The sequence below is a fragment of the Engraulis encrasicolus genome, chromosome 9, assembly GCF_034702125.1.
Source record: "Engraulis encrasicolus isolate BLACKSEA-1 chromosome 9, IST_EnEncr_1.0, whole genome shotgun sequence".
Lineage (NCBI taxonomy): Eukaryota > Metazoa > Chordata > Actinopteri > Clupeiformes > Engraulidae > Engraulis > Engraulis encrasicolus.
In genome coordinates this window covers 30,876,222-30,903,721 of record NC_085865.1, presented here as the reverse complement: position 1 = coordinate 30,903,721, position 27,500 = coordinate 30,876,222, and the positions used below count along the sequence as shown (strand labels likewise).

The 27,500-nt window shown below is 44.7% G+C and overlaps 1 protein-coding gene across 2 annotated transcripts in view; it reads right to left on the bottom strand.

Annotated features, from left to right (window-relative positions):
• ek1 (eph-like kinase 1) overlaps window positions 1-27,500 on the bottom strand; it is a 156,569-nt gene that overhangs the window by 62,741 nt on the left and 66,328 nt on the right. For both annotated transcript variants that reach the window (XR_010036144.1, XM_063206911.1), the window contains exons 6-8: window positions 15,209-15,321; window positions 11,251-11,413; window positions 8,789-8,897 (exon numbers count right to left, since the gene is read on the bottom strand). Coding sequence is in view for 1 of the 2 variants with exons in the window: in XM_063206911.1 (XP_063062981.1) it covers window positions 8,789-8,897; window positions 11,251-11,413; window positions 15,209-15,321 (385 nt within the window). In the remaining variant the exon portion in view is untranslated. The remainder of the gene's footprint in view (window positions 1-8,788; window positions 8,898-11,250; window positions 11,414-15,208; window positions 15,322-27,500) is intronic.

Below are 27,500 nucleotides of genomic sequence, written 5' to 3'. Positions count from 1 at the left end.
TTTTGTCCTCTAATTTCTCAGAACATGACGTCTCCCTGGGCATACTCACGGAAAGTACCGGAAGTAATAAAATATCCGTATGATTCACAGCTGATTTGCATCTAGCGTCATGCCAACTCACGCTATCTACGCAAGTCTGTAGCTGCGCAGGTAGACCGAACACACAGTGAAAGAAGAAGTCATCTCTTTAATCGTTGTGATCAGGGAAGCCGACAAGGGGGGACAAAGGGGTCAATTGTCCCAGGTCTAGGCAGAAGGGGGTGGCAGAATTGGATCCTCTTTCAATTGCGTGCAAAGAGTAAGGGGGGCCTTTCAGATGACTTTGTCCCGGGCCCAGCCAAAGCTGTCAGCGGCCCTGGTTGTGATCTCATTCCGAAGAGTTTGCTCCAAGGTCTCCAAGCATAGGAGATAAACATCTAACAAGCCCTTAGCCACCGCAGGAGACCACTCGTCTTATTACCAGCCAAAGATCATCGAAAATCAGCTGAACACAGTATCTACGCGTTATCCGGACTTTTTAAGCACCACTTTTCAGAAGCCCGCATCCATAAAACATCTTTAGAAACCCGATGTGAAATCATTAGGAATAATTACTCCTATAAATAAGTAATCGTGTGCCATACAGCAATAACTGCTGTGATTTATGAGGAGGTTCACACGTCACGTTAAGCAATATGGCTTCAAATGCATTATTTACCGGTTTCAGTCTTAAAACGTGCACTCTGCCGAGCAGCTACGAGTCATATTCCCTACCGCAGCTCTCTTCTGTAATGTGTAATGTACAACAATGCATGCAATATTTATGCTGGCTATATGTAGCCGAGGAGAGATATTTACAGAAAACAGATCTTACACTCTGAAAGGACGGGTAGGCAGCCGCCTACTCAGGATAAGCAGTGATGTCTATTTAAAGAGAGGTTTTCTTCTTTTTTATTTAACAAGGTTTATCACTTCATTGAGGCACTGACTGTCATACAGGAATAATGCACAGAGCTAGAGAGCTCTTGTTAGTGAGACGCTGATGCGGCATGCATACAGTAGAAGACGCGGCATGCATACAGTAGAAGAAACAGACTATTGAAGTAAGAATAGAGGCAAGATGAGAGAGAGGGAGGGAGAGAAACAGAAAGAAAGAAAGAAAGAAAGAAAGAAAGAAAGAAAGAAAGAAAGAAAGAAAGAAAGAAAGAAAGAAAGAAAGAAAGAAAGAAAGAAAGAAAGAAGGGAGTGTGTCAAAGTGATGGAGACAAAAATGTCCCTGGAGACTGATGCCTGCTGCATCTACATGTGTGTGTGTGTGTGTGTGTGTGTGTGTGTGTGTGTGTGTGTGTGTGTGTGTGTGTGTGTGTGTGTGTGTGTGTGTGTGTGTGTGTGTGTGTGTGTGTGTGTCTGTGGCTGTGTCTTTGTCTGTGTCTGTGGATGGGGATGATGAGAAATGGATTTACTGGCTTTTGGGTAATTATTAAAGAGGGACGTGATGAGGCCTGGGGAGCAATAAATCCCACGCCCCCCTCAAGCTGTTTTAAAAACATCAACTTAAAACCTGCAGTCAGCATTCATTACACTAATTGAAAGAAGGAAAAATGACTCCCTTCCCTTCCCTTCCCTCCATCTCTCTCTCTCGCTCTCTCAATCTGTGTGTCGTGTGTGTGTGTGTGTGTGTGTGTGTGTGTGTGTGTGTGTGTGTGTGTGTGTGTGTGTGTGTGTGTGTGTGTGTGTGCGCGCGTGTGGTTTCACATGGGTGGTGAATTTCAAGCTCAATACTGCTGGAGGATCCTTAACCACTTTTAACCCCCCCCCACACACACACACTTCAGCTTGATGTTAACACTTTTCTGGACAGACAGACACACGCACACATCCATCCATACATCCCTGGTCCCAGCAGCCTGCGTCTGCGTCTGCCATCATTAGCGAGCCTCCACACGCGGCGCCCACAGTGCAAAAGAGCGAGTGGTGATGACAGCACCTTCACAGGACACCGCCATCTGTCTTCAGGAGCAGCGCGGCTGTGTACGCTAATGGCACCTGACTCCAGGCCACTGATTGGACACTTTTGTACCGTGTTGCCAGATTGGTTTAAATTAGTTGGCAAATTCAGCTTTTTATGGACGACCATATGTGGGTAAAAAAAGGGTATGGGGTGGATTTTTCTGTATATTTATGCCCATAGAAATCAGTAGAATTTAGTTCAAATTTGGGGTGGGATTTGGTTTGTGAGGATTTTCTGGGCTGTAACTGTCACATCTGGCAACCCTACTTGTGAGGAAAAGGTCCACTGTGTGGTCCACCACCATTGCATGTGTGACATTGCCTAAGTGAGCTGCAATCCGGCTGTTTGGGTTATAATTAATCAGGGCACCTTGCCGCAGGGGTGAAAGCGCAGTCGGCATATACTGTATGTTGTTGGCATGGTAATGTTGATGTTGAGAGCGTGCTTGCTTGATTGTGCTCACTAGGTGAGCCCATTATTAAAAAAGGAGGACATCCATTGTTTAAACAAACCAAGGGGTTTCATCTTGCTCTTAGCAGGTATGGCTAAATGGCACCATCCATTTCAATTGGACTTTTGGATCACCAAACAGCTGGTGTTGATTTATCCATGGTCATTTAGTGGATTTAGTTGTTAGATTGAAGAAAAAAAGACTGCATAGAATAAATTAACATACATGAAACAAAATCAATTACTCTCACACAATCACCAACATATTCACAGTCACGCAGCGCTCATATGCATGTATGTGTCAGGCTTAATAGGTTCTCCATGGTGGTATGTAGCCTACTGTCATTTCTGAGCCAACAAACACATTTCCAAAGAAAAGAAACAAGAAAGCCCATTGGGAAACTCCAACTCCCATTGTCATTATGACACAGCACTCCACAGCACACAAGTGTTCACTGCACACTGCACACAACAAAATTGCATTTATGCTTCACCCGTGAAAAGGGGCTGCCCTCAATGGCACCCCTGGGGAGCAGTGCGGTGGGACGGTACCATGCTCAGGGTATCTCAGTCATGGAGGAGGATGGGGGAGAGCACTGGTTGACCACCAACCTGGCGCCCTGGGAGTCCAACCGGCAACCTTTGGGCTGCAAGTCTGACGATCTAACCGCTTACCCATGACTGCCCTTGTTTCATGTAGGCAGGTGCGGTCCTATTTTGCATTTTTTTTCCGCCAGTTTGTTACTGCAATATTCCTACAAACTTCAACAATGAAACTGGAACGCTTGGAAGCAAGCCAACCAAAATACATGGAGATTGGGCAAAATTGCCTCATTACAACAAGCATGAATATCTTGGCCACTAATCTGCTTTTTAAGAATTGCAAATGATGCACTACTACGTCTGCGGCGAGGCGAGAGGGCCAGTTTGGGCAAAGCTGGCAAGGCGGTCACCGCGGAGACGACCAAGGCTAATTAGTGCAACACAGTGCCCTGATTTTAATTGCTTTCTAAGGAAGGAAGGTGAGAGAGACGGAGAGAAAGAAGATGGAGCGATGAAGCTTGAAAAAAAAGAGGAGAAAAAAGAAAAAGAAAGGAAAAAAATAAGATAAATCGGTAGAGTGACAAGCAGCCTGCCATCTGTTGGCATCATCAGAGCCCAATCATGGCTGCCTGTCTGCCTGCCCAGTCCTGAGAGCTGGCCAAGTTTTGCTCCTGGCCACGACTGCCCAGCACATGCTTGGGAATGCTGTCCGCAGCAGTTCCACGCTCCATTACAAATGGCCATCTGAACAGGTTTTTTTCTTTCTTTTTTTTATTTTATTTTTGGCTCTGACATGATGTGTCCCTGTTTTGGTCAAATTGAATTGCTCTTCCTGAGTCCCCAGTCAAGGACTGACACAGGCTGTCACATGTTGCCTGCCGCAGTGGTGAGTGCCTTCATCTCATCCCAAAGACATTATGACACGTAGAGCATGTGTTTAAGGACACGTCAGTGCATATGACATTGGTGGTGATGAAATCAGCTGACAAGATGCATTGACAGCCCCGTCGGTACTGATGAAATCCGGCTTTGAGCTAAATGTGTTTCTCCTTTTTGAGACATCAAAACACATTTCATGTTGAGAATTCAGAATGTTTATTCGTTGCCCTTGAATGGAATACAAATATTATGTAAGACTGACTAAAGTCAACACTGTCATTTTCTTCAATTATCTAAATACTGCAATCACAGTGTTTTTTTTCCAGGATATGATATATCAATGTTTTTCACAGCAGCTGTTGCTGCTGCAGCTTCTTTGAAGTCCATGTTGAATTAAAGTCCATTGAATTTGAAGTTTATGCTTTCTGTCATTTGTGGAACTAGTTTCTACAGTGAAATCCTTCATTTGCTGTCCACTTGAGAATGACTAGTCTTGAAAGTGCCTTGGAAAAAAGTCCACCCACATTGGCACAAATTGCCACTAACATACCCATTACCATGGCATTCAATCATTTCAAGACAGAAAGATTTGGGGAACCGCGCAATAGATTTACCACATAGGAAACAATCCACCATGTTTCTGAGACTGTAAGGAGCAGTTAAAGCGCTCATACAGTTGACATGCCAAGTGGCAAATCGGACTACTTCTTTTTCCAGGGCGAAAGTTTGTGTAAGCCAGCGAATCTGGAATTAATGACCTAGAACTGTCAGCTCTAGTATTCTGTAGTCCGAGGGAACCCTTTCCCGCTTCTTCGCCACACAGGCAAGCTGAACTGGCCACACACAACCACACACACACACACACACACACACACACACACACACACACACACACACACACACACACACACACACACACACACACACACACACACACACACACACACACACACACACAACCACACACACACACACACACACACACACACACACACACACACACACACACACACACACACACACACACACACACACACACACACACACACACACTGCAATTCTGCTGGGAAAGGGCGAAAGAGCTAAAGACAAAGGTTGGGTAGAGCAAGCTTTGTGACATCCAAAGGACAACATACATATGATGAGAAACTGTTTGAATTTGCCTTTCACTTTTGTCAGAATTCCACAGGCATTCGCTCAATCGCCAAAGCATTGTCACAGTGAAATTCACAGTGTCAGGTCCAACATTGCAATCTACATGACTCCCTGGCAGAAGAGACCATTAGTTTCAATGTGGCAAGCCTGGCTACTGTATAAATGAAGAATAAATACATACATAAATGAAAATAAATAAATAAAAACCAGAAATCACAGGCGGGGGGGGGGGGGAGGTGCATTATGTATCTACACAGCAGAGGCTACATTCCTATCTCCTTTCCATCAATATGACACAGCTATTACATGTAATAACAATAAATACTGTATCTACGATGGATCGATGAAGAAAAAACTATGCTTGAAAACAAGACAGTCAGGGGTCTATGGATACACCACAGAGTGCACGTACAACATACATACACCAATCCATGCGCTGTACTGCACGTACAACATACATAGACCAATCCATGGGCTGAACCGCACGTACAACATACATAGACCAATCCATGCGCTGCAGTACCCTTGTTAGCAGAACCCTGGGACGCAATACAATAGCCTCTTAACCCTTTTTGCTCCAGCATCAGCCGGATAACTAAGAGCCTATAGAGCACCTAAGAGCCGGCGCCATTGTAGCTGGATTGGCCATGGGGCATACAGGGCATTTGCCCGGTGGACTGTTGATGATTTTAGCCTAGCCTTCCTCTTAATGGTATCAGTCCTTATGCAGCTACAGCAGGCCTCTTCGAGATAGACAGATATTAATGAAGCAATTTGGCCATTAGGGTCAATAAAAAGCTCATAATAGATTCATAAAATTTGGTCAAAGGCTGCATTGTCTCTTTCAATGCCTGGCGGACCTAGCCTGGGTGAAAGCCGATTGTTGTCTCTGTGACAGGGTCGCAAAAGCATACAAATAACAAAACAAAAGTGCGAATAGTGTTACCTTAACCAATCAGTAACAGACTTCGCGGATGAGTTCTGCATCCCCACTCTCAACTGTTAGCTGATTGGCTAAACAGTGAGCGAACCGAGCTAGGAGGGTTTCGCCTGACTATGTGCAGAGGCAAAATCTTTGGGTGGAGCACATAGCATGCCGTCGCCAGGCTATGGTGGAACGGTCTTAGCTAAAAAAAAAAATGCCCAGCCTGATTTTTCAGCCCAGTTCAGCCCTGGTCTCTATTGTTGCCTCGCTGCTTTCAGTCGTGCTCTCTCCACATCTGAGCCTACTCCGCCACTCGAGCCCTTGTCTTTCATCATCTGTTGCTACACGCTGACCTCTCTTCCTTTTACCCAGCGCGCTGCTCTTTCGCTTCCTCGTGCCACTTTTAAGCGTCTTTTCTGCTTTTTTTCTCTCCCCCTCCGCTTTCGAGTGCTATACGCTTTCATCTTGTGTGGCAGACAAAGAAAAAAAATAAACAGCTCCCACAGGCTTTCTGGAGGAACTCATTGTGTGCGGTTACATGCAAACACACCTCGGCACTCGGCACATAGAAATGTACACACAAACACACACACTTGCACGCGCCGCACACGCACACATACACAAACACATCACTCCCATGCATCTGATTTTCAATGTTGAACATCCTCCTTCTGAGATCAGCGTGTAAATAAATTATGAGCCATGCTAATATACTCTATTGGATGCCTGGTTCTCATATGCTGGTTTGAATGTGCTGCCGCTATCATTACATCTCCCCACAACGCACACTGACAAACATGTACACACACACACACACACACACACACACACACACACACACACACACACACACACACACACACACACACACACACACACACACACACACACACACACACACACACACACACACAGACACACACACACACACACACTCAGACGCACACACCTACTGATTCCTCGTGTCAGCTTTTTTCCCTCAGTATCCTGGTTGAGGTTAATTGGATGAGGGGGAAATTGTTTTATTGACGAAGGCACATCATTCAGCCCCGACCGACCTACATAACGACTTATCACAGCGCCGCACCTCGGCAAATCCCACAATCCATACTGCTGAGCCAAGAGATGCCCTCCCAACATGGAAACACACACACACACACACACACACACACACACACACACACACACACACACACACACACACACACACACACACACACACACACACACACACACACACACACACACACACACACACACACACACACACACACACACACGCGCGACACACACATACTGTAGATGCTTCGCCTGAGTCAAATGCGTTAAGCTTGTACCAACTTAAGATATTTCTTACTCCGAAGATTGGGAGGACACAGAATCCAAAGATCAGACCAGCAATCACGTGGTCTCATCAATCATGTCATAAAGGTCAGTAAGTGGGCCCTTGGACACTGCTATACCCTGACCTGCTTTCCCACCAGGATTTGGTTACTTAGTAAGATATTTACCAGATTATTTTTCTAGAAATTGTATGAATTCATTCTCATACTCATAGAGAGGTGTCTGACTTTAACTATGCCAGAGTCCATTCAGTAAACATCAAAAAGCTTCCTCAATAAAGTGTTTTCAGCTGTAATTCATGTCCATCAATAATGTGACAATCAATCGTCTAAGCACCATGCTCGTGAGAATAAGCCCCGTGCAACTCCATGTTGAGACGTCTTACTTTTCACCATCACTTCATATTGTCTGACATCACTAGCCTAGCATTTTCCATTGAAATTAATAATTAAGGTGATACCTCCTCACTTTCTCTTGTTATACTACACAACTCCATGTTCCCATAATCTGGAGAATGTGACAGAATCCAAAGTTCAGACGTCCATGCCATCGGCAAAGGTCAGAGCGTTTTTTGTGTTGCCCCATACACATTCCTCCATCTAGCCACCAGGAGTTCCAGGATTTGGCTGGTTAGAGCCATTATATTAGCAAGTCAATTCATGAAGACAAATATCTGCCTCTCCATGTCCCCTACTTAGTGATTGCAAGTGAAGAGTTCAGATGCAAAAACCCCTAACTCCATTTCTGAAGATCTGCACTTCTATATTTTTAGAGAACCCTGTTGTTGGTTTGGTTTACATTCATGTACTTGATAATACATATAAATAGTTATATTACATAAATAAAATAAAAAAATATGCAATTTAATAGCTTTGTATTAAATTAAAAATGAATTAAGATTATTTTTTGAAAAGGCACTTTTGCATCTGAACTCTTCATGTGTAGTGCCGTACTTAAATACTAGCACTACACTGCTACAACATTACTCAGAGCATTTAGGAATACATTACAACTTGGTCATTGCATAACAGTTAATTTGTATCAGGAGGCATGTCATAACAGATCAAGATGTCTACACTAATAATGAGGAGTAAAGGTGCAATGCCCCTAGGGGTTGCAACCATACCTGATAATCAAATTGTGGCTTTTACAGACAAGGTATTAGTTTGCTGTATAATGGAGGTGGATCAGAGAATATCTGAAGAGTTCAGATGCAAAAAACCCTAACTCCATTTCTGAAGACCTGCACTTCTATATTTTTAGAGAACCCTGTTGTTGGTTTGGTTTACATTCATGTACTTGATAATACATATAAATAGTTATATTACAATAAAATAAAATAAAAATGTGCAAATTTGATAGCTTTGTATTAAATAAAAATGAATTAAGATTATTTTCTGAAAAGGCACTTTCAGGGGGTTTTGCATCTGAACTCTTCATCTGCAGAAACACACGGCAGCAGCGGGTGTGTGTGGAGAAGGAGGAGGAGAGCTTCCACTCACCTTCCGCTGACGACAAAGCATGTCACCAGCAGCACCAGCAGAACGAGGCCCCCGGCAACAGAGGCAGCCAAGATGGTGGACTGATTAGGGTCGCCCACAGCCAGCATGTCTGGAGAAGAAGAAGAAGAAGAAGAAGAAGAAGAAGAAGAAGAAGAAGAAGAAGAAGAAGAAGAAGAAGAAGAAGAAGAAGAAGAAGAAGAAGAAGAAGAAGAAGAAGAAGAAGAAGAAGAAGAAGAAGAAGAGAAAGAAGAAGAAGAAGAGGAAGAGGAAGAAGATTAAGAAGAAAAAGAAGACTCTGATTAGAAACAGATGCTACATGTGGACGATTACAACATGGGTAGAATTCAGTCACATTAGAAACCGAAGTCGTAGATGCACTGCGACAAATTTTATGAGCTTATCCACCTTGTTAGCCATGGTTACAAGGGCGGCACCATGACTATTTTCTTTTTTGTTTATTTCTGATTGGTCGTGCTAAATGATTCACAGCTATGGAGGCAGCATAACCAGAACTACAAGACAATGAGAGTATGAATACGGCCATGCTAAATGCCCCGAGTGGAATAGGGTGGAAGTACAACTTGGAGACTTTTAAAACAGTTATAAATTACGGCTATAGAGGAACTGTCAAATATATATTTCTCACATCAGCATTTCTTGAGATCAGTGCTATGCATTTGATGTACTGTACGTACATTGTTGACAGGGCGATATGAATAACATTGAATGAAAACAATTGCATGACAAATTATTTTTGGCTCTACTTTATAAGCATTGTTAGCCATTCCAATCCAACCAAACACCATTCAGTTTTAATGAAAGTATGATGTGAGTTTTGCATTGTCGTGTACGGCAGAGTATCAGTGGAGGTCTGGAGCAGAGTTGGGGAAAATGTGCACAAAGGCAGCAGAGAAGAAAGCCAAGCTAGATGTTTACAACTTCAAACAATCTGCAAATAGATCAGCGGTGGGTTGACAATTCATCCAGACGCACCTCTCTCGCTCTCTTTCTCTCTCTCTCTCTCTCTCTCTCTCTCTCTCTCTCTCTCTCTCTCTCTCTCTGTCTCTCTCTCGTAATTGAACCGTCTGCCAAGATAAAAGACCCCCCCCCCCTCCATTAATGCTTCACAGTGTCAGAAATGTGTGTCGCCTGGTCTGGAGATCAAATCTACCCTTTTTCTTGAGGTATCACTCATCCAGACACAGACAGCTTTTTAATGAGGAAAAGAAAACCGCCACTCCACATCTAATCAGATGCCCCCCTTTAAGAGGCCAACAAATAAATAAAGGGCATGAATATGAATATGAATATGAATATGAATATGAATATGTAGGTATCTGAAGGCAGTCGCATGAAAGCAGAGTCCTTGTTGAGGGGCTTATTACTTTTCTAGCTGTTGTGCGGGGGACACAATGAAGGTGGAGAGGCATGCTAAGGCTTGGCATTAATTGCTTGGCCGACGGTCTGAACAGCGTGTGTGTGTGTGTGTGTGTGTGTGTGTGTGTGTGTGTGTGTGTGTGTGTGTGTGTGTGTGTGTGTGTGTGTGTGTGTGTGTGTGTGTGTGTGCGTGAGAGAGAGAGAGAGAGAGAGAGAGAGAGAGAGAGAGAGAGAGAGAGAGAGAGAGAGATAGAGAGAGAGAGAGAGAGAGAGAGAGAGAGAGAGAGAGAGAGAGAGAAGGAAAGATGGAGAACAAACAATTGAGGATTTTTAATGACACCTGAATAGCAGTGCCTGTGGGCTTAGCAGAATTCACACATACAGAGAGAGAGAGAGAGAGAGAGAGAGAGAGAGAGAGAGAGAGAGAGAGAGAGAGAGAGAGAGAGAGAGAGAGAGATTCACACACATAAAAGAGGATTTACTCATCCCATGCACACCTGATTCCAAAGACAAAAGGCTAGGTTGAGGCTGACTTAGGCAGGGGGCAGAGAGATAAGACACGCTGAAACAGAGAACGGCAGCATGTCGCCCTGGAGATGAGGGAGAGGATCAAGGGGGGGATTGAACCGAAGATTGGATTGGTTGGCGGAGGGTACAGATGATTCTCTGGACACTGTAGTGATGTGCTGGTGCACTGACGCTCATAGGAAAATTAAAATGCAAAAACACGCACATCCACCTGAAACGTTATTGGTGCTGAACATGCATTAATTAATAGGGAGGCTCAGGATGAGGTCCAGGGGGGCGTTTCTTCAAAAAAGGTTGAGAACCACTGATTTTGGTTTTTGGGTTTTTTTGTTCTTTTTTTTGAAATGCAACCAAGTGACAAGTGGCATTTCGAGATGACTGAAATGAAAATGTGTTTGCACTGAATAAAATATCATGTTTTAGCTGCAGTGTACCCCAGCTCCGGCTGTCCAACAGTGAGGCAAATTCCCGCTGGATCATGCATAGAACTTACTCCTGACGAATTAATTCCTGCTCTAACCTAACCCATTCATTGCTTATTTTACAATGATGCTCACCCTCGTGACTCGTCTCCAGCTCAATCTCGCCACCATAGTTGCCATGGCCACCCTCGGTACGGGCGCGCACGCGGAACACGTAGGTCGTTCCGGGCTTGAGGCCGTCCACGGTCATCACGTTGGCCTTGGTCTTCAGCACCGTGTAGTTCTGGTCTCGCTGATTCTGAGTCGAGAAAGAGAAAAGAGTAGAGAGTAGAGAAAGAGAAAAACAGAGATCATAAGGTCAGATTTTTTTTGTTTTGTTTCTTAAACACTTCCATGACAGCATTTATGCATTCAATAACTTTGAGTAAAGGTTGGGATCGGATGCATGTTTGTTAACTTTAAAACTGAATGGGCATACAATATGTTACAGCAATTAATCCAGGAATTTAGCCAAACCATCATCCCTGATGATGGTCTGAACGTGGAAAGTAGTAACAGTTTGCACTTTTGTTCTCTACTATGCATTAAACGTATTGACTTTCGAATTGGCGTAAGTGGTGTGCCAGCTCTCCTCTGAATGAGCGCCATTACTTTTAGAACAATGTGTGCTGGGAAAAAAAGAGACCCAGGTTAGCAAAGAGGAGGGGCTTGAAGGGGTGGGGGGGGAGTGTTGAGGGGTGGTCAATATACATTACTCTCCCCTGACCAAGGATTAAAGGCAGCTCTGAATAGGGACGAGGGCATGTTATTGACTAGCTTTCCTCATCCATCAGGCCCATCACATTCGATCAAACAAGTGTTGAGCGGACAAATTCCAATGATTGGCCTTACAATCCATCACTGATTAACAATTGGCTTCAACGGCCGGGCGGCCGGCCGGTGGGTTTTGTCGGGCTAGTCCGGCCTCGGCCTTCTTTAGTGCTCGCTCAAGCACCTTTGCTTTATCGTGACATGCTAATGCTATTATGGCTAATCACTACGGCGGTGCGGATAGCTGATGAATGGCGGTTGAAGGAGCTAAATAACGACAATGGAAAACGCTGACCGCTCATGTCGTCTTTTTTCCCCCCTTTTTCCGAACAGGAGGCAATTTGTCCCCAAATGTGTGTCCTATCACGATCGGGCTATTGAACACCATCTAGTGTAATGGAGAAAGAAGGCCAAGGCTGCTTAGCTTCTCTCGGTGACGGGCGGGCGTTAAAAAGTTATGTCCTGTGAAATAGATGTTGTGGCCAGTGTTCCTGTTGCAGGTCAATGAGCCATGAGTAGTTTGCACAGTCCAGTGCACTGCTTCCTCTATTTTGAACATTTGAATTTGTATGCCAGGTTGTTGCATTTAGATATGACAAAATTTGATGATACGAAATGATTAAGTCGTAGAAATAAAGACATGAACGCGTATTGTCCTCCCTCACCTGACTACATTTGGCTTTATGTTTATCACTTCAGTGTTTATATTCATCTTTCTCATCTTTTCATTTTCATTGCATGCCATCTGCATGACTGGAGATTTTCAATGCCTCTATCTCCTCCTTGTGTATATCCATCACCCCCTCTCATAGTCAGGGGGTCACTCAAGCCAGGCGTGTATACACGCACGAGAGAGACAAATGGAGGTGGATGGGGTGAGCACGCTGGAGCGTGTGTATGAGACATGAGGCATGGAGCCTCTCACCTGAATACATTCATTATTTATGTTTATCTGTCCAATATGTTTATTTTTATTCTCCTCTTTTCATTGCCGTGGCATGCTGTCTGCATGAGTGACGCATTTCAATGCCTGTATCAGCCTCCTGTCATTGTCAGGGGAGCACTCAAGCCAGGCATGTGTATACGCTGCGCGCGCAAGAAAAATGGAGGTGTTTTGCAGGCTTGGGGCTTCGCGAGGGGGACCGAGCCAAATGGCCGACATCAAACAGGCCGCACTCCCAGCAGCACAGCAGCCCCTGCCAATCCACACCATCTGTGGCCATACACCCCAATCTACTCTCCATCCCCAGCCCAGAGACTTCATAATATTGCGCATACATCATAATCATCATTAACCCTCCCAGCTCCCCCTCTCTCTCCCTCCCCTCAGCAACCAAACAACCCCTCATCCCTCCATCCCCCCACCTGTCTACCGACCTGCACTGCTGCCCCTCTGCACTGCCACTGGCTGAACTGTGCTGTGCCCCCTTAACAGGTTAAAACATTATATAAAATAATAACATAAATAATGAATTCCCCCTCCCCCTTTCCTCTTACCACCACGAACCAAACAGCTCCCTTATCCCCAACCCTCTACTGTTGTGCTCTATGTGTACAGCCACTCTGTTTCACTATCGGCATACCTGTGTTGAACCCCCATAACAGGTTCAAATATACTATATATACGTATAAATATATATATTAAAAATAATCTTGTTCATCATTAACCCATACCACATCCCTTCATCAACACTCCTCAACCCAAAAGCCTCCATCCAAAAACCTCCACTCCACTCTGTAATTAGGCTACAACAACTGTGAAGGTCCCCTTAGTAAAAGGCTGAGAATAATAAGAACATGATTGAAAAAAAAGAAAGACATAAAAACTTATGTTTGACTGATGAAAGACGGCACGGTATTTGGGAGCTGTGAAAAAAAAGTGTCTAATGATGCAGCAGGAGGGTTCAGGCAAATATGCGTGAGCTTCGCTTTGGCCAGGGCTGGACTGGCCATCTGGCATAGCGGGCATTTCCCGGTGGGCCTCGCACCCTTGTGGGCCCCTATTTTCAGAAATGTAAAAAAGTCCGTTCTGCGCCACTAATTATGAGGGGGCCCTTAAAGCCAAAAGTGCCCGGCCCTATCTCTCCCCCAGCCCAGCCCTGGCTTTGGCGGTTAATGAAGGAGTACTCCACACTGCTGCTACGCTACACATTTAGCCAGCCCGGCAGTTGGTCATTACAGGCAAGGAGTCATGACGTTGCCGGTAGCCGACACGGGGTAATGAAAAATGAACGAGAACATCATTTAATCATGTTTCATGAAAATTAAAGATGGCTCTCGGGCTGTGGACCTCTCTGGCTCGGCTCATGCAGCCATGAGTGAGAGGGTGGTGGTGCGTGCTCTATTTTAGCAAATACAGATTTGCTTGAGCACAGGTAGATAGTAATGAACCCTCAAGACACACACTCATCACATACGCAGGCACGCAGGCACGCAGGCACGCAGGCACGCAGGCACGCAGGCACGCAGGCACGCACGTACACACATATTTAGACATATCTACACACCCAGCCCCAGTTATCTGTCCACATCTTCACTCTCCCTTTCACACATAAACATAAAGACCTTAAGTCTTCATATTTATTCCCTAAAACACACACACACGCACGCACGCACGCACGCACGCACGCACGCACGCACGCACGCACGCACGCACGCACGCACGCACACACACACACACACACACACACACACACAGTAAAAACTCCTGGCCTCCTCGGCATAAACAAGGAATTCCCCAAGGTGTGATGAAATACTAGGCCATGCTGGCTCACGGCCAATTAGGAGAGCCCTGCAAACAGGAAGGGCAGAGGGGTCAAGTAAGGAATAATGGTGTTCCATTAGGCTCCGACACGTCACGGAGAGAAGACATGACCTACTCACAGGCAGACAGAGATGGAGAGAGAGAGAGAGAGAGAAAGAGAGACAGAGAGAGAGATGGAGATGAAGATGAGAGAGACAGAGATAGAGAGAGAGGGAGAGAGAGAGAGAGAGATGGAGATGGAGAGATAAATATAGGGAGCGTTTACAGAAGAGACAGATAGAGAGGGAGAGATGGAAGAGAGAAATGTGTGAGAAATATAACTAGAGAGAGAGAGAGAGAGAGAGAGATAGAGAGAGAGAGAGAGAGAGAGAGAGAGAGATAGAGAGAGAGAGAGAAAGAGAGAGAAAGAGAGAGAGAGAAATGCAGTGATGGAAAGAGGGAAATGCTGAGAGATTGAGTTGGAGGAACAGTGGGTGTTTCATTTGCCTCTGACACGTCATGGAGCAGAAGAAGACTGACCTTTTCGTAGTAGGTGACCTCGTACTCCAGCACGCTCCCCTCCGAGGAGTCCGGGCCATGCCAAGCCAGCGTGATGCTGTCCTTGCTTCTCCTCTCCTTCAGCACCACACTCACTGTGGGGAGAGAGAGAGAGAGAGAGAGAGAGAGAGAGAGAGAGAGAGAGAGAGAGAGAAATAAACAACAAAAGGCAACATTAATCATGGGTAAGGAAAGACAGACAGACACTGAAAGTTTGAGATAGAGATGGAAAACAAGCACATAGTTTTGGAAAACAAGTATGATTAGGCCGCAAGAGAAATAGAGAAAAACCAGAACCGAAATAAGTTAGACAAGACAGGTATGGAAAGAATGAGACAGTTTGGGAGGGAAGATGGGCTTGGGGAACCAGAGAGAGATACAGAGAGGAACAGAAAGAATGGTGGAGGCAGAAAAGTTGCAACATTATGGGAAGGATAAGAGAGGAATGGGGAAGACATTGGAGACAGGGAGAAACAGAAAGAAATATAGCTGCAAGCAGCAATGCGGGGCCAAGCAGTAAAGTTGCCAAAGTCGCCACGGCAACAAAAGGAGCTGCAGCGCCCCCTTTGGCCCAAAATGTTGGCAATGTTGGTGTGCATTCCTCGGAGGGGAGTGTGATCACATGAACCAAGTTTAGTTTGAATCCGTTGAAGAGCTGCCGAGATATGAGCTCACTTCCTGTTACCTGTAGGTGGCGCTAGAGAGTTTGAGCTTGGGGTCTGGATTTTTTTGTGGGAGGTCATGGGATGGATTAGTATGTGTGCAAAAAATCCTAACAGAATTTGACAAACGATTGCTGAGGTATGACCTCACTTCCTGTTTCACCACTTTTACCACAATTTTGATTGGCTGTCACCCTCAAACGATAAGAGGTATCAAAAATTCTTTGAATACCCTAAAGCAAATCAGTGCCAAGATGAAGTGTACCCTTTTGTAGGGCATTCTGACCAAAATTGTGGGACAAGTAGCATTTTTATTGAATTTCACAAAATTCAAAATGGCGGAAATTTTTCTTCCGGTTGACATGAAGTCATATAGTGCGTTTGATTCGGCTTGACCCAAGGATTCTAGTGAAAGTATTATTTTCAAAATTAGGCATACGGTGTAAAAGCTACAGGCAAAAATGTAGCTAAAAAGTTGACCTGTTGGTGGCGCTACAGAGTTTGAGCTGGGGGTATAATTTTCTTTGTGGTAGGTCATGGGATGGACTACTATGTGAGTAAAAAATCCTAGCCTAATTCGACAAACGGTTGCTGAGATATGACCTCACTTCCTGTTTTGCCACTTTTACATCAACTTTGATTGGCTGTCACGAATAAACGATAAAAGATATCCAATATTCCTTAAGACCCCATGTGTAGCTCAGTCCAGAGATACTATATACCAAGTTTCGGGCGAATTGGTCAAAAATTGTGGGAAAAATAGCATTTTTATTGAATTTTACAAAATTCAAAATGGCGGGAAAACTATCCTGGCGGAAAATGACGTCATATGGTGCGTTGGATTCGTCTTGGCTCAAGGATTCCAGGGATACCAAGTTTATGAAAATTGGCCCAGCAGTTCAAAAGTTACAAGCAGAAATGTACCTGCAACTTTGACCTGCTGGTGGCGCTAGAGCGTTGGGACTGGGGACCTATAAATCGCTGTGGGTAATGCTGAGACTGTCCCTAATGTGTGTGCCAATTTACAGCATTTTCCTACCTACGGTTCTATGGGCTGCCATAGACTTGCTAAGGAGAGGAAAGAGGTGACATAATAATAAATATAGCTGCAAGCAGCAATGCGGGGCCAAGCAGTAAACTTGCCCAAGTCGCCACTGCAACAAAATTAACTGCAGCGCCCCCTTTAGGCCAAATCTCACCAATGTTGGTGTGCAATCTTGGTGATCATGTGAACCAAGTTTAGTTTGAACAGAGACTGCAGGGGCTGGGGCAGTGGGGCTTTGGTTGACACTTTAAAGCAATAGCAGAACTATGCACACACATAAGCTCTCGTCTCTTGTGTGTCCAGGCCCCCTGCCGAGAATGGTGTCAGTGAACGTGCGCAGCCGGTGCCAGAGGGGACAGAGAGATGAGAAAAAATCCCTCCATTCTTTCCACAATTTTGAATGGTTGCTGTGAGCTGATAGTTTTTTCAATCGTTACGAAAATCCATACCTGGGTGCAACATAGTGTGAAGATGACCTGTGTACCAATATTTTGAAAATTGGAAGTACGGTTCAAAAGCTACAGGCAAAAATGTAGCTAAAACTTTGACCTGTTGGTGGCGCTACAGAGTTTGAGCTGGGGATCTGATTTTTTTTGTGGTAGGTCATGGGATGGACTACTATGTATGTACAAACTCCCAGCATAATTCGACAAACGGTTGCTGAGATATGACCTCACTTCCTGTTTTGCCACTTTTACGACAATTTTGATTGGCTGTCACAGCTAAACGATAAAAGATATCCAATATTCCTTGAGACCCCATGTGTAGCTCAGTCCAGAGATGCTATATACAGAGTTTCGGACGAATTGGTCAAAAATTGCGGGAAAATTAACATTTTTATTGAATTTTACAAAATTCAAAATGGCTGGAAAACTATCCTGGCGGAAAATGACGTCATAGGGTGCGTTGGATTCGTCTTGACTCAAGGATTCCAGGGATACCAAGTTTATGAAAATTGGCCCAGCGGTTCAAAAGTTACAAGCAAAAATGTACCTGCAACTTTGACCTGCTGGTGGCGCTAGCGGGTTTGGGGTGGGGCCCTATAAATTGCTGTGGGTAATGCTGAGCCGGGCCCGAATGTGTGTGCTGATTTACAGTATTTTCCTACCTACGGTTCTATGGGCTGCCATAGACTTGCTAAGGAGAGGAAAGAGGTGACATAATAATAATAAGAACACCAGCTAAAACAGTAGGGACCTTCGCCAGCTTCGCTGCTTGGCCCCTAAATATAGCTGCAAGCAGCAATGCGGGGCCAAGCAGTAAACTTGCCAGAGTCGCCACGGAAACAGAAGGAACTGCAGCGCCCCCTTTGGTCCAAATCTCGCCAATGTTGGTGTGCAGTCCTTGGAGGGGAGTGTGATCACGTAAACCAAGTTTAGTTTGAATCCGTTGAAGAGCTGCCGAGATATGAGCTCACTTCCTGTTACCTGTTGGTGACGCTAGAGAGTTTGAGCTTGGGGTCTGGATTTTTTTGTGGGAGGTCATGGGATGGACTAGAATGTGTGCAAAAAATCCTAACAGAAATTGACTAACGGTTGCTGAGATATGACCTCACTTCCTGTTTTGCCACCTTTATGACAATTTTGATTGGCTGTCACTGGCAAATGACAAGAGGTGTCCAAAATTCTTTGAATAACCTAAAGCATATCAGTCCCAAGATGAAGTGTACCCTTTTGTAGGGCATTCTGACCAAAATTGTGGGACAAGTAGCATTTTTATTGAATTTCACAAAATTCAAAATGGCGGACTTTTTTCTTCCTGTTGACATGAAGTCATATAGTGCGTTGGATTCGGCTAGGCCCAAGGATTCTAGTGATAGTATTATTTTCAAAATTAGGCATACGGTGTAAAAGCTACAGGCAAAAATGTAGCTAAAAAATTGAACTGTTGGTGGCGCTACAGAGTTTGAGCTGGGGATATGATTTTCTTTGTGGTGGGTCATGGGATGGACTTCTGTGGGTGTAAAAAATCCTAGCCTAATTCGACAAACGGTTGCTGAGATATGACCTCACTTCCTGTTTTGCCACTTTTACGAAAATTTTGATTGGCTGTCACGGCTAAACGATAAAAGATATCCAATATTCATTGAGACCCCATGTGTAGCTCAGTCCAGAGATACTATATACCAAGTTTCGGGCGAATTGGTCAAAAATTGCGGGAAAAATAGCATTTTTATTGAATTTTACAAATTTCAAAATGGCGGGAAAACTATCCTGGCGGAAAATGACGTCATAGTGTGCGTTGGATTCGTCTTGGCCCAAGGATTCCAGGGATACCAAGTTTATGAAAATTGGCCCAGCGGTTCAAAAGTTACAAGCAGAAATGTACCTGCAACTTTGACCTGCTGGTGGCGCTAGAGTAATGGGGCTGGGGTCCTATAAATTGCTGTGGGTAATGCTGAGCCTAGCCCGAATGTGTGTGCCGATTTACAGCATTTTCCTACCTACGGTTCTATGGGCTGCCATAGACTTGCTAAGGAGAGGAAAGAAGTCAACGTAATAATAAGAATACCAGTTAACACTATAGGGGCCTTCGCCAGCTTCGCTGCTTGGCCCCTAAATATAGCTGCAAGCAGCAATGCGGGGCCAAGCAGTAAACTTGCCAAAGTCGCCATGGCAACAGAAGGAACTGCAGCGCCCCCTTTGGCCCAAATCTCGCCAATGTTGGGGTGCATTCCTTGGAGGGGAAAATGGGGAGAGAGACGGGGAGGGTAGGCAAAGGACCTGGGCTGGGAATCAAACCCGGGTCAGCCGCATGATAGACGAGTGCCCTACCGGTTGGCCATGGCAGGGCCTGTGCTGCCCTTGATTTATATTGAGTAACACATTTCCATTCCCTCTCAAATTAGTCTATAAAATATCAGCAAGTCATTTCTATACTTGAGAGGCTTGCTTTTTGGACAGCAATTATAATCCTCTGTGATCATTCTATTTAGTAAAATTGTTTATATGACATACAATATTATGGAAAAGAATCGGGAGCCTACTGAAAATAGATATGTCCTTGAAATCCTAAACATAAGAATCCTATAGGCTGCAATGTAATGTTGGCCAGCCTTTTGAGAGACTGGTCTGAGGAATTGGTGTACATAGAAGTAAGTGTGTGTGTGTGTGTGTGTGTGTGTGTGTGTGTGTGTGTGTGTGTGTGTGTGTGTGTGTGTGTGTGTGTGTGTGTGTGTGTGTGTGTGTGTGTGTGTGTGTGAGAGACAGAGGATCCAGAGAACAACAATGGTCTCTCTCTCTCTCTCTCCCTCCCTCCTTCCCTCTCTCTCCCTCTCCCCCTCCCTCTCCCTCTCCCTCTCCCTCTGTCTGTGTGTGTGGGGTGGGGGTGGGGGGGGTATGTGCAGGGGCTGGGGCAGTGGGGCTTTGGTTGACACTAGAGCAATAGCAGACTACGCACACACCTAAGCTCTCGTCTCTTGTGTGTCCAGAGACCCCCTGCCGAGAATGGTGTCAGTGAACGTGCGCAGGTGCCGTTGGCAAAGGGGACAGAGAGATGAGAAAAATCCCTCCATTCTTTCCACAATTTTGAATGGCTGCTGAGAGCTGATAGTTTTTTCAATCGTTACGAAAATCCATACCTGGGTGCAGCATAGTGTGAAGATGACCTGTGTACCAATATTTTGAAAATTGGGAGTACGGTTCAAAAGCTACAGGCAAAAATGTAGCTAAAATTTTGACCTGCTGGTGGCGCTACAGAGTTTGAGCTGGGGATCTGATTTTTTTTGTGGTAGGTCATGGGATGGACTACTATGTGTGTACAAAATCCCTGCCCAATTCGACAAACGGTTGCTGAGATATGACCTCACTTCCTGTTTCGCCACGTTTACGACAATTTTGATTGGCTCTCACGGCTTAAAGATATAAGATATCCAATATTCCTGAAAACCCCATGTGTAGCTCAGTCCAGAGATACTATATACCGAATTTCGGGTGAATTGGTCAAAAATTGCCGAAAAAATAGCATTTTTATTGAATTTTACAAAATTCAAAATGGCGGGAAAACTATCCTGGCGGAAAATGACGTCATAGGGTGCGTTGGATTCGTCTTGGCCCAAGGATTCCAGGGATACCAAGTTTATGAAAATTGGCCCAGCGGTTCAAAAGTTACAAGCAGAAATGTACCTGCAACTTTGACCTGATGGTGGCGCTAGAGTGTTGGGGCTGGGGACCTGTAAATCGCTGTGGGTAATGCTGAGACTGGCCCGAATGTGTGTGCCGATTTACAGCATTTTCCTGCCTACGGTTCTATGGGCTGCCATAGACTTGCTAAGGAGAGGAAAGAGGTGACATAATAATAATAAGAATACCAGCTAAAACAGTAGGGGCCTTCGCCAGCTTCGCTGCTTGGCCCCTAATAATAAATATAGCTGCAAGCAGCAATGCGGGGCCAAGCAGTAAACTTGCCAAAGTCGCCACGGCAACAGAAGGAACTGCAGCGCCCCCTTTGGCCCAAATCTCGCCAATGTTGGTGTGCATTCCTTGGAGGGGAGTGTGCTCACATGAACCAAGTTTATTTTGAATCCCTTAAAGGGCTGACAAATATAAGCTCACTTCCTGTTACCTGTTGGTGGCGCTAGAGAGTTTGAGCTGGGAATCTGGATTTTTTTATGTGGGAGGTCATGGGATTGACTAGTATGTGTGCAAAAAATAGCTAAAAGAATCTGACAAACGGTTGCTGAGATATGACCTCACTTCTTCTTTTGCCACTTTTACGACAATTTTAACTGGCTATCACCTCCAAACGATAAGAGGTATCAAAAATTCTTTGGATACCCTAATGCCTATCAGTCTGAAGATGATGTGTACCTTTTTGCTGGTCATTCTGACAAAAAATGTGTGACAAGTAGCATTTTATTGAATTTTACAAAATTCAAAATGGCGGAATTTCCCTTCTGTGTTTACATAACGTTATATAGTGCGTTGGAGTCGGCTTGGCCCAAGGATTCTAGTGATAATAATACATTTTACATTGTGCACATGGTTTAAAAGCTACAGGCAAAAATGTAGCTAAAATGTTGACCTGTTGGTGGCGCTACAGAGTTTGAGCTGGGGGTCTGATTTTTTTTCCCGTAGGTCATAAGATGGACATCTATGTGTGTGAAAAATCCTAACCAAAACCGATAAAGGGTTGCTGAGATATGACCTCACTTCCTGTTTTGCTACTTTTACTACAATTTTGATTGGCCGTCACGGCTAAACGATAAAAGATATCTAATATTTCTTGAGACCCCATACAAACCTCAGTACAGAGATACAATATACCAAATTTCGGGCGAATTGGTCAAAAATTGCGGGAAAAATAGCATTTTTATTGAATTTTACAAAATTCAAAATGGCAGCAAACTATCCAGGCAGAAAAGACGTCATATGGTGCGTTGGATTCATCTTGGCCCAATGATTCCAGGGATACCAGGTTTATGAAAATTGATTCAGCGGTTCAAAAGTTACAAGCAGAAATGTACCTGCGACTTTCACCTGCTGGTGGCGCTAGAGTATTGGGGCTGGGGACCTATAACTCGCTGTGGGTAATGTTGATGCTGCCTCAAATATGTGTGCCAATTTACAGCATTTTTCTATGTATGGTTCTATGGGCTACCATAGACTTACAGTGAATTTTACAAAATTCAAAATGGCGGAATTTCCCTTCAGCGTTGACATAACTTCATATAGTGCGTTGAATTCGGCTTGGCCCAAGGATTCTAGTGATAATAATATATTTTACATCGTGCATATGGTTTAAAAGCTACAGGCAAAAATGTAGCTAAAATTTTGACCTGCTGGTGGCGCTACAGAGTTTGAGCTGGGGATTTGATTTTTTTTGTGGTAGGTCATGGGATGGACTACTATGTGTGTACAAAATCCCTGCCCAATTCGACAAACGGTTGCTGAGATATGACCTCACTTCCTGTTCCGCCACGTTTACGACAATTTTGATTGGCTCTCACGGCTAAACGATAAAAGATATCCAATATTCCTGAAGACCCCATGTGTAGCTCAGTACAGAGATACTATATACCGAATTTCGGGTGAATTGGTCAAAAATTGCCGAAAAAATAGCATTTTTATTGAATTTTACAAAATCCAAAATGGCGGGAAAACTATCCTGGCGGAAAATGACGTCATAGGGTGCGTTGGATTCGTCTTGGCCCAAGGATTCCAGGGATGCCAAGTTTATAAAAATCGGCCCAGCGGTTCAAAAGTTACAAGCAGAAATGTACCTGCGACTTTCACCTGCTGGTGGCGCTAGAGTATTGGGGCTGGGGACCTATAACTCGCTGTGGGTAATGCTGAGTTGGGCCCGAATGTGTGTGCCGATTTACAGCATTTTCCTACGCACGGTTCTATGGGCTGCCATAGACTTGCAGAGGGAGAGGAATGGTGACTAGAGAATAATAATAATGAAGAAAACCTACTAACTCTATAGGGGCCTTCGCCAGCTTCGCTGCTTGGCCCCTAAATATAGCTGCAAGCAGCAATGCGGGGCCAAGCAGTAAACTTGCCAGAGTCGCCACGGCAACAGAAGGAACTACAGCGCCCCCTTTGGCCCAAATCTCGCCAATGTTGGTGTGCATTCCTTGAAGGGGAGTGTGATCATGTGAACCAAGTTAAGCTTGAGTCTGTTAAAAGGCTGCCGAGATATGAGCTCACTTCCTGTTACCTGTTGGTGGCGCTAGAGTGTTTGAGCTAGGGATCCGATTTTTTGGGGGGGAAGGCATGGGATGGACTAGTGTGTGTGCAAAAAAAACCAGTAGAATCTGAGAAACGGTTGCTGAGATATGACCTCACTTCCTGTTTTGCCACTTTTACGACAATTTTGATTGGCTGTCACCTCCAAACGATAAGAGGTATCAAAAATTCTTTGGATACCCTAATGCCTATCAGTCTGAAGATGATGTGTACCTTTTTGCTGGTCATTCTGACAAAAATTGTGTGACAAGTAGCATTTTATTGAATTTAACAAAATTCAAAATGGCGGAATTATCCTTCTGCGTTTACATAACGTTATATAGTGCGTTGGATTCGGCTTGGCCCAAGGATTCTAGTGATAATAATATATTTTACATTGTGCACATGGTTTAAAACTACAGGCAAAAGTGTAGCTAAAATATTGACCTGTTGGTGGCGCTACAGAGTTTGAGCTGGGGGTTTGAATTTTTTTTCAGTAGGTCATAGGATGGACATCTATGTGTGTGAAAAATCCTAGCCGAAACCGACAAAGGGTTGCTGAGATATGACCTCACTTCTTGTTTTGCCACTTTTACAACAATTTTGATTGGCTGTCACGGCAAAACGATAAAAGATATCAAATATTCCTTGAGACCCCATACAAACCTCAGTACAGAGATACAAAATACCGAATTTCGGGCGAAATGGTCAAACATTGCGGGAAAAATAGCATTTTTATTGAATTTTACAAAATTCAAAATGGCGGGAAAACTATTCAGGCAGAAAATGACGTCATAGGGTGCGTTGGATTCGTCTTGGCCTAAGGATTCCAGGGATACCAGGTTTATGAAAATTGGCCCAGCGGTTCAAAAGTTACAAGCAGAAATGTACCTGCGACTTTCACCTGCTGGTGGCGCTAGAGTATTGAAGCTGGGGACCTATAACTCGCTGTGGGTAATGTTGGTGCTGCCTCAAATATGTGTGCCAATTTACAGCATTTTTCTGTGTATGGTTCTATGGGCTACCATAGACTTACAGTGAATTTTACAAAATTCAAAATGGCGGCATTTCCATTCTGCGTTGACATAACTTCATATAGTGCGTTGAATTCGACTTGGCCCAAGGATTCTAGTGATAATACTATATTTTACATCGTGCATATGGTTTAAAAGCTAGAGGCAAAAATGTAGATCAAATTTTGACCTGCTGGTGGCGCTACAGAGTTTGATCTGGGGTTCTGATTTTTTTTGTGGTAGGTCATGGGATGGACTAATATGTGTGTACAAAATCCCAACCTAATTCAACGAACGGTTGCTGAGATATGACCTCACTTCCTGTTTCACCACTTTTACGACAATTTTGATTGGCTGTCACGGCAAAACGATAAAAGATATCTAATATTCCTTGAGACCCCATGTGTAGCTCAGTCCAGAGATACTATATACCAAGTTACGGGCGAATTGGTCAAAAATTGCGGGAAAAATAGCATTTTTATTGAATTTTACAAAATTCAAAATGGCGGGAAAACTATCCTGGCGGAAAATGACGTCATAGCGTGCGTTGGATTCGTCTTGGCCCAAGGATTCCAGGGATACCAAGTTTATGAAAATTGGCCCAGCGGTTCAAAAGTTACAAGCAGAAATGTACCTGCAACTTTGACCTGTTGGTGGCGCTAGAGCGTTGGGGCTGGGGACCTATAAATTGCTGTGGGTAATGCTGAGCCGGGCCCGAATGTCTGTGCCGATTTACAGCATTTTCCTACGTACGGTTCTATGGGCTGCCATAGACTTGCTAAGGAGAGGAAAGGTGACATAATAAGAATACCAGCTAAAACAGTAGGGGCCTTCGCCAGCTTCGCTGCTTGGCCCCTAATAAGAATACCAGCTAAAACATTAGGGGCCTTCGCCAGCTTCGCTGCTTGGCCCCTAATGAAGGAAACAGGGGAGAAGGGAAGATATGTATTGAAAAGTTTTGGAATGCGCGAAGGATAGGAAAGGGAGATAGAGAAGAAAGAGGGAGGTAGAGAAGACATTGAAAAATGGGGGCAATTTGGATTTAGGGATAAGGAACCAGAGAGAGAGAGAGGGAGGGAGTGAGAGAGAGAGAGAGAGAGAGAGAGAGAGAGAGAGAGAGAGAGAGAGAGAGAGAGAGAGAGAGAGAGAGGGAGGGAGAGAGAGAGAGAGAGAGGGAGAAGGAGAGGAACAGTAAGAAAGAGAGAGGAGCAGAAAGAAAGGTGAAAGGTAGAGAAAACAGATATTGAAATGTTGAGACAGTTTAGGAAGAGTAGGCGGGAAAAGGGAGAAAGAGAAGCTCAGAGAAGAGACGAAAGAAAGAAGCATGAAGATAAGATATTTATAGAGCGTTTGGGACAGTTTTGGAGACAAACGGAATAGGAGTAAGAGATAGAGAGACATTAAAAAAAGAGGAACAAAATGGAAGGAGGATGTAGAGACGACAGTTATTGAAAGGTTGAGGCATTTTAGGAGGAGGAGGAGAAGAAGAAAGGTTACGAAAGAGAGTGAGAGCGAGAGAAAGAGAGACATATAGAGGAACAGAGAGGAAGGAAGGGGGCAGAGACGACAGATATTGAAAGGATGAGACAGTTTTGGGGATAAGAGAGCGATGGGGAACAAGAGACAAAGAGGCAGAGGGAGACAAATTGAGATTGATTTTCTTTACTTAGACAGGAGGATTAATTTCACTTCTAATTAAGGAGAGGTCTTGCAAAAAATAGAGCGCTGAAACTTATTCCTGTCTCTGCGTTCTCCTTTTTCACCACCCCTTCCTCTCTTTACTTTTTGTTTCCTCTCTTCCCTGTCCATTCCTCTTTATTCCCCTCCACCTGTTTTGGTTCTATCTCTCCATCTCTCTAACTCTCTCCATCTCTTTTTTCCCACTCTCTCTACTTGCCTGTCTCCAACCCTCTCTCTGGTTCATGCATTATGCAGTGCGTGTGGTGCCACGTATATCTCCACTCTGTCTCTCTCTCTCTCACTCGCTCTCTTTCTCTTTCTTTGCTCTCTCCTTCTCTCGGTCGCCCTTGCTCTCCCTCATTCTCTCTCGACCCCCACCCCACCACCCCACACACACATTTACACACATTCCATCTCTCTCAGTCTCTCAGTCTCTCAGTCTCTCAGTCTCTCTCTCTCTCTCTCTCTCTCTCTCTCTCTCTCTCTCTCTCTCTCTCTGGGCCTGATGGGTAATCTCGGGCTGTGTCAGCAGCCGTCACAGCCTCAGCCACAGCCAGGCGCTAGCATGGTTGCCGAGCGCTCCGTGGCCGGTTCTAACAGAAGAGCAGCCCAGCACTGTACAGGCTCTGGTCAACGCTGACAGGCAGGAGCAGGAGCAGGAGCAAGAGCAAGACAGGAAGACGGGAGGAGGGAGAGGGAACAAGAAAAAAAAGAGAGAGAGGAAGAGGAAAAGAAAAAGGAAATGAAAAGGGAGAGGAAGACAGGCAGGAGGAAGACAGAAAGAGAGGGAGAGGGAGAGGGAGACAGAAAGAGAGGTAGAGGTAGAGGGAGAGGGAGATGGAGAGGGAGACAGAAAGAGAGGTATGGGAGAGGGAGAGGGAGAGCAAGAAGCGGTGGATGTGAGAATGACACATCGATATAGAGCAGTGTTTCTCGACGGGGGCTCTACAGCTGGGGAGTCCTAGGGGGAGTTGAGAAAGATACAACTGAGAGGGGGCGGTGCTAAGTTGCTATTGGGGGGTATTAGTCTATTTCTTTTTTTAATAGTTAGGGAGGCGTTGACAGGCTTATCATGAGGTCAAGTGGGCTGTGGGAGGCTTATGATGAGGCCCAGGGGGCGTTCGTTCAAAAAAGGTTGCAAACCACTGATATAGAGGGATAGAGAGGGACAGGAAGGCATGAGAGATTGAGGGAGACAGGGCCGTA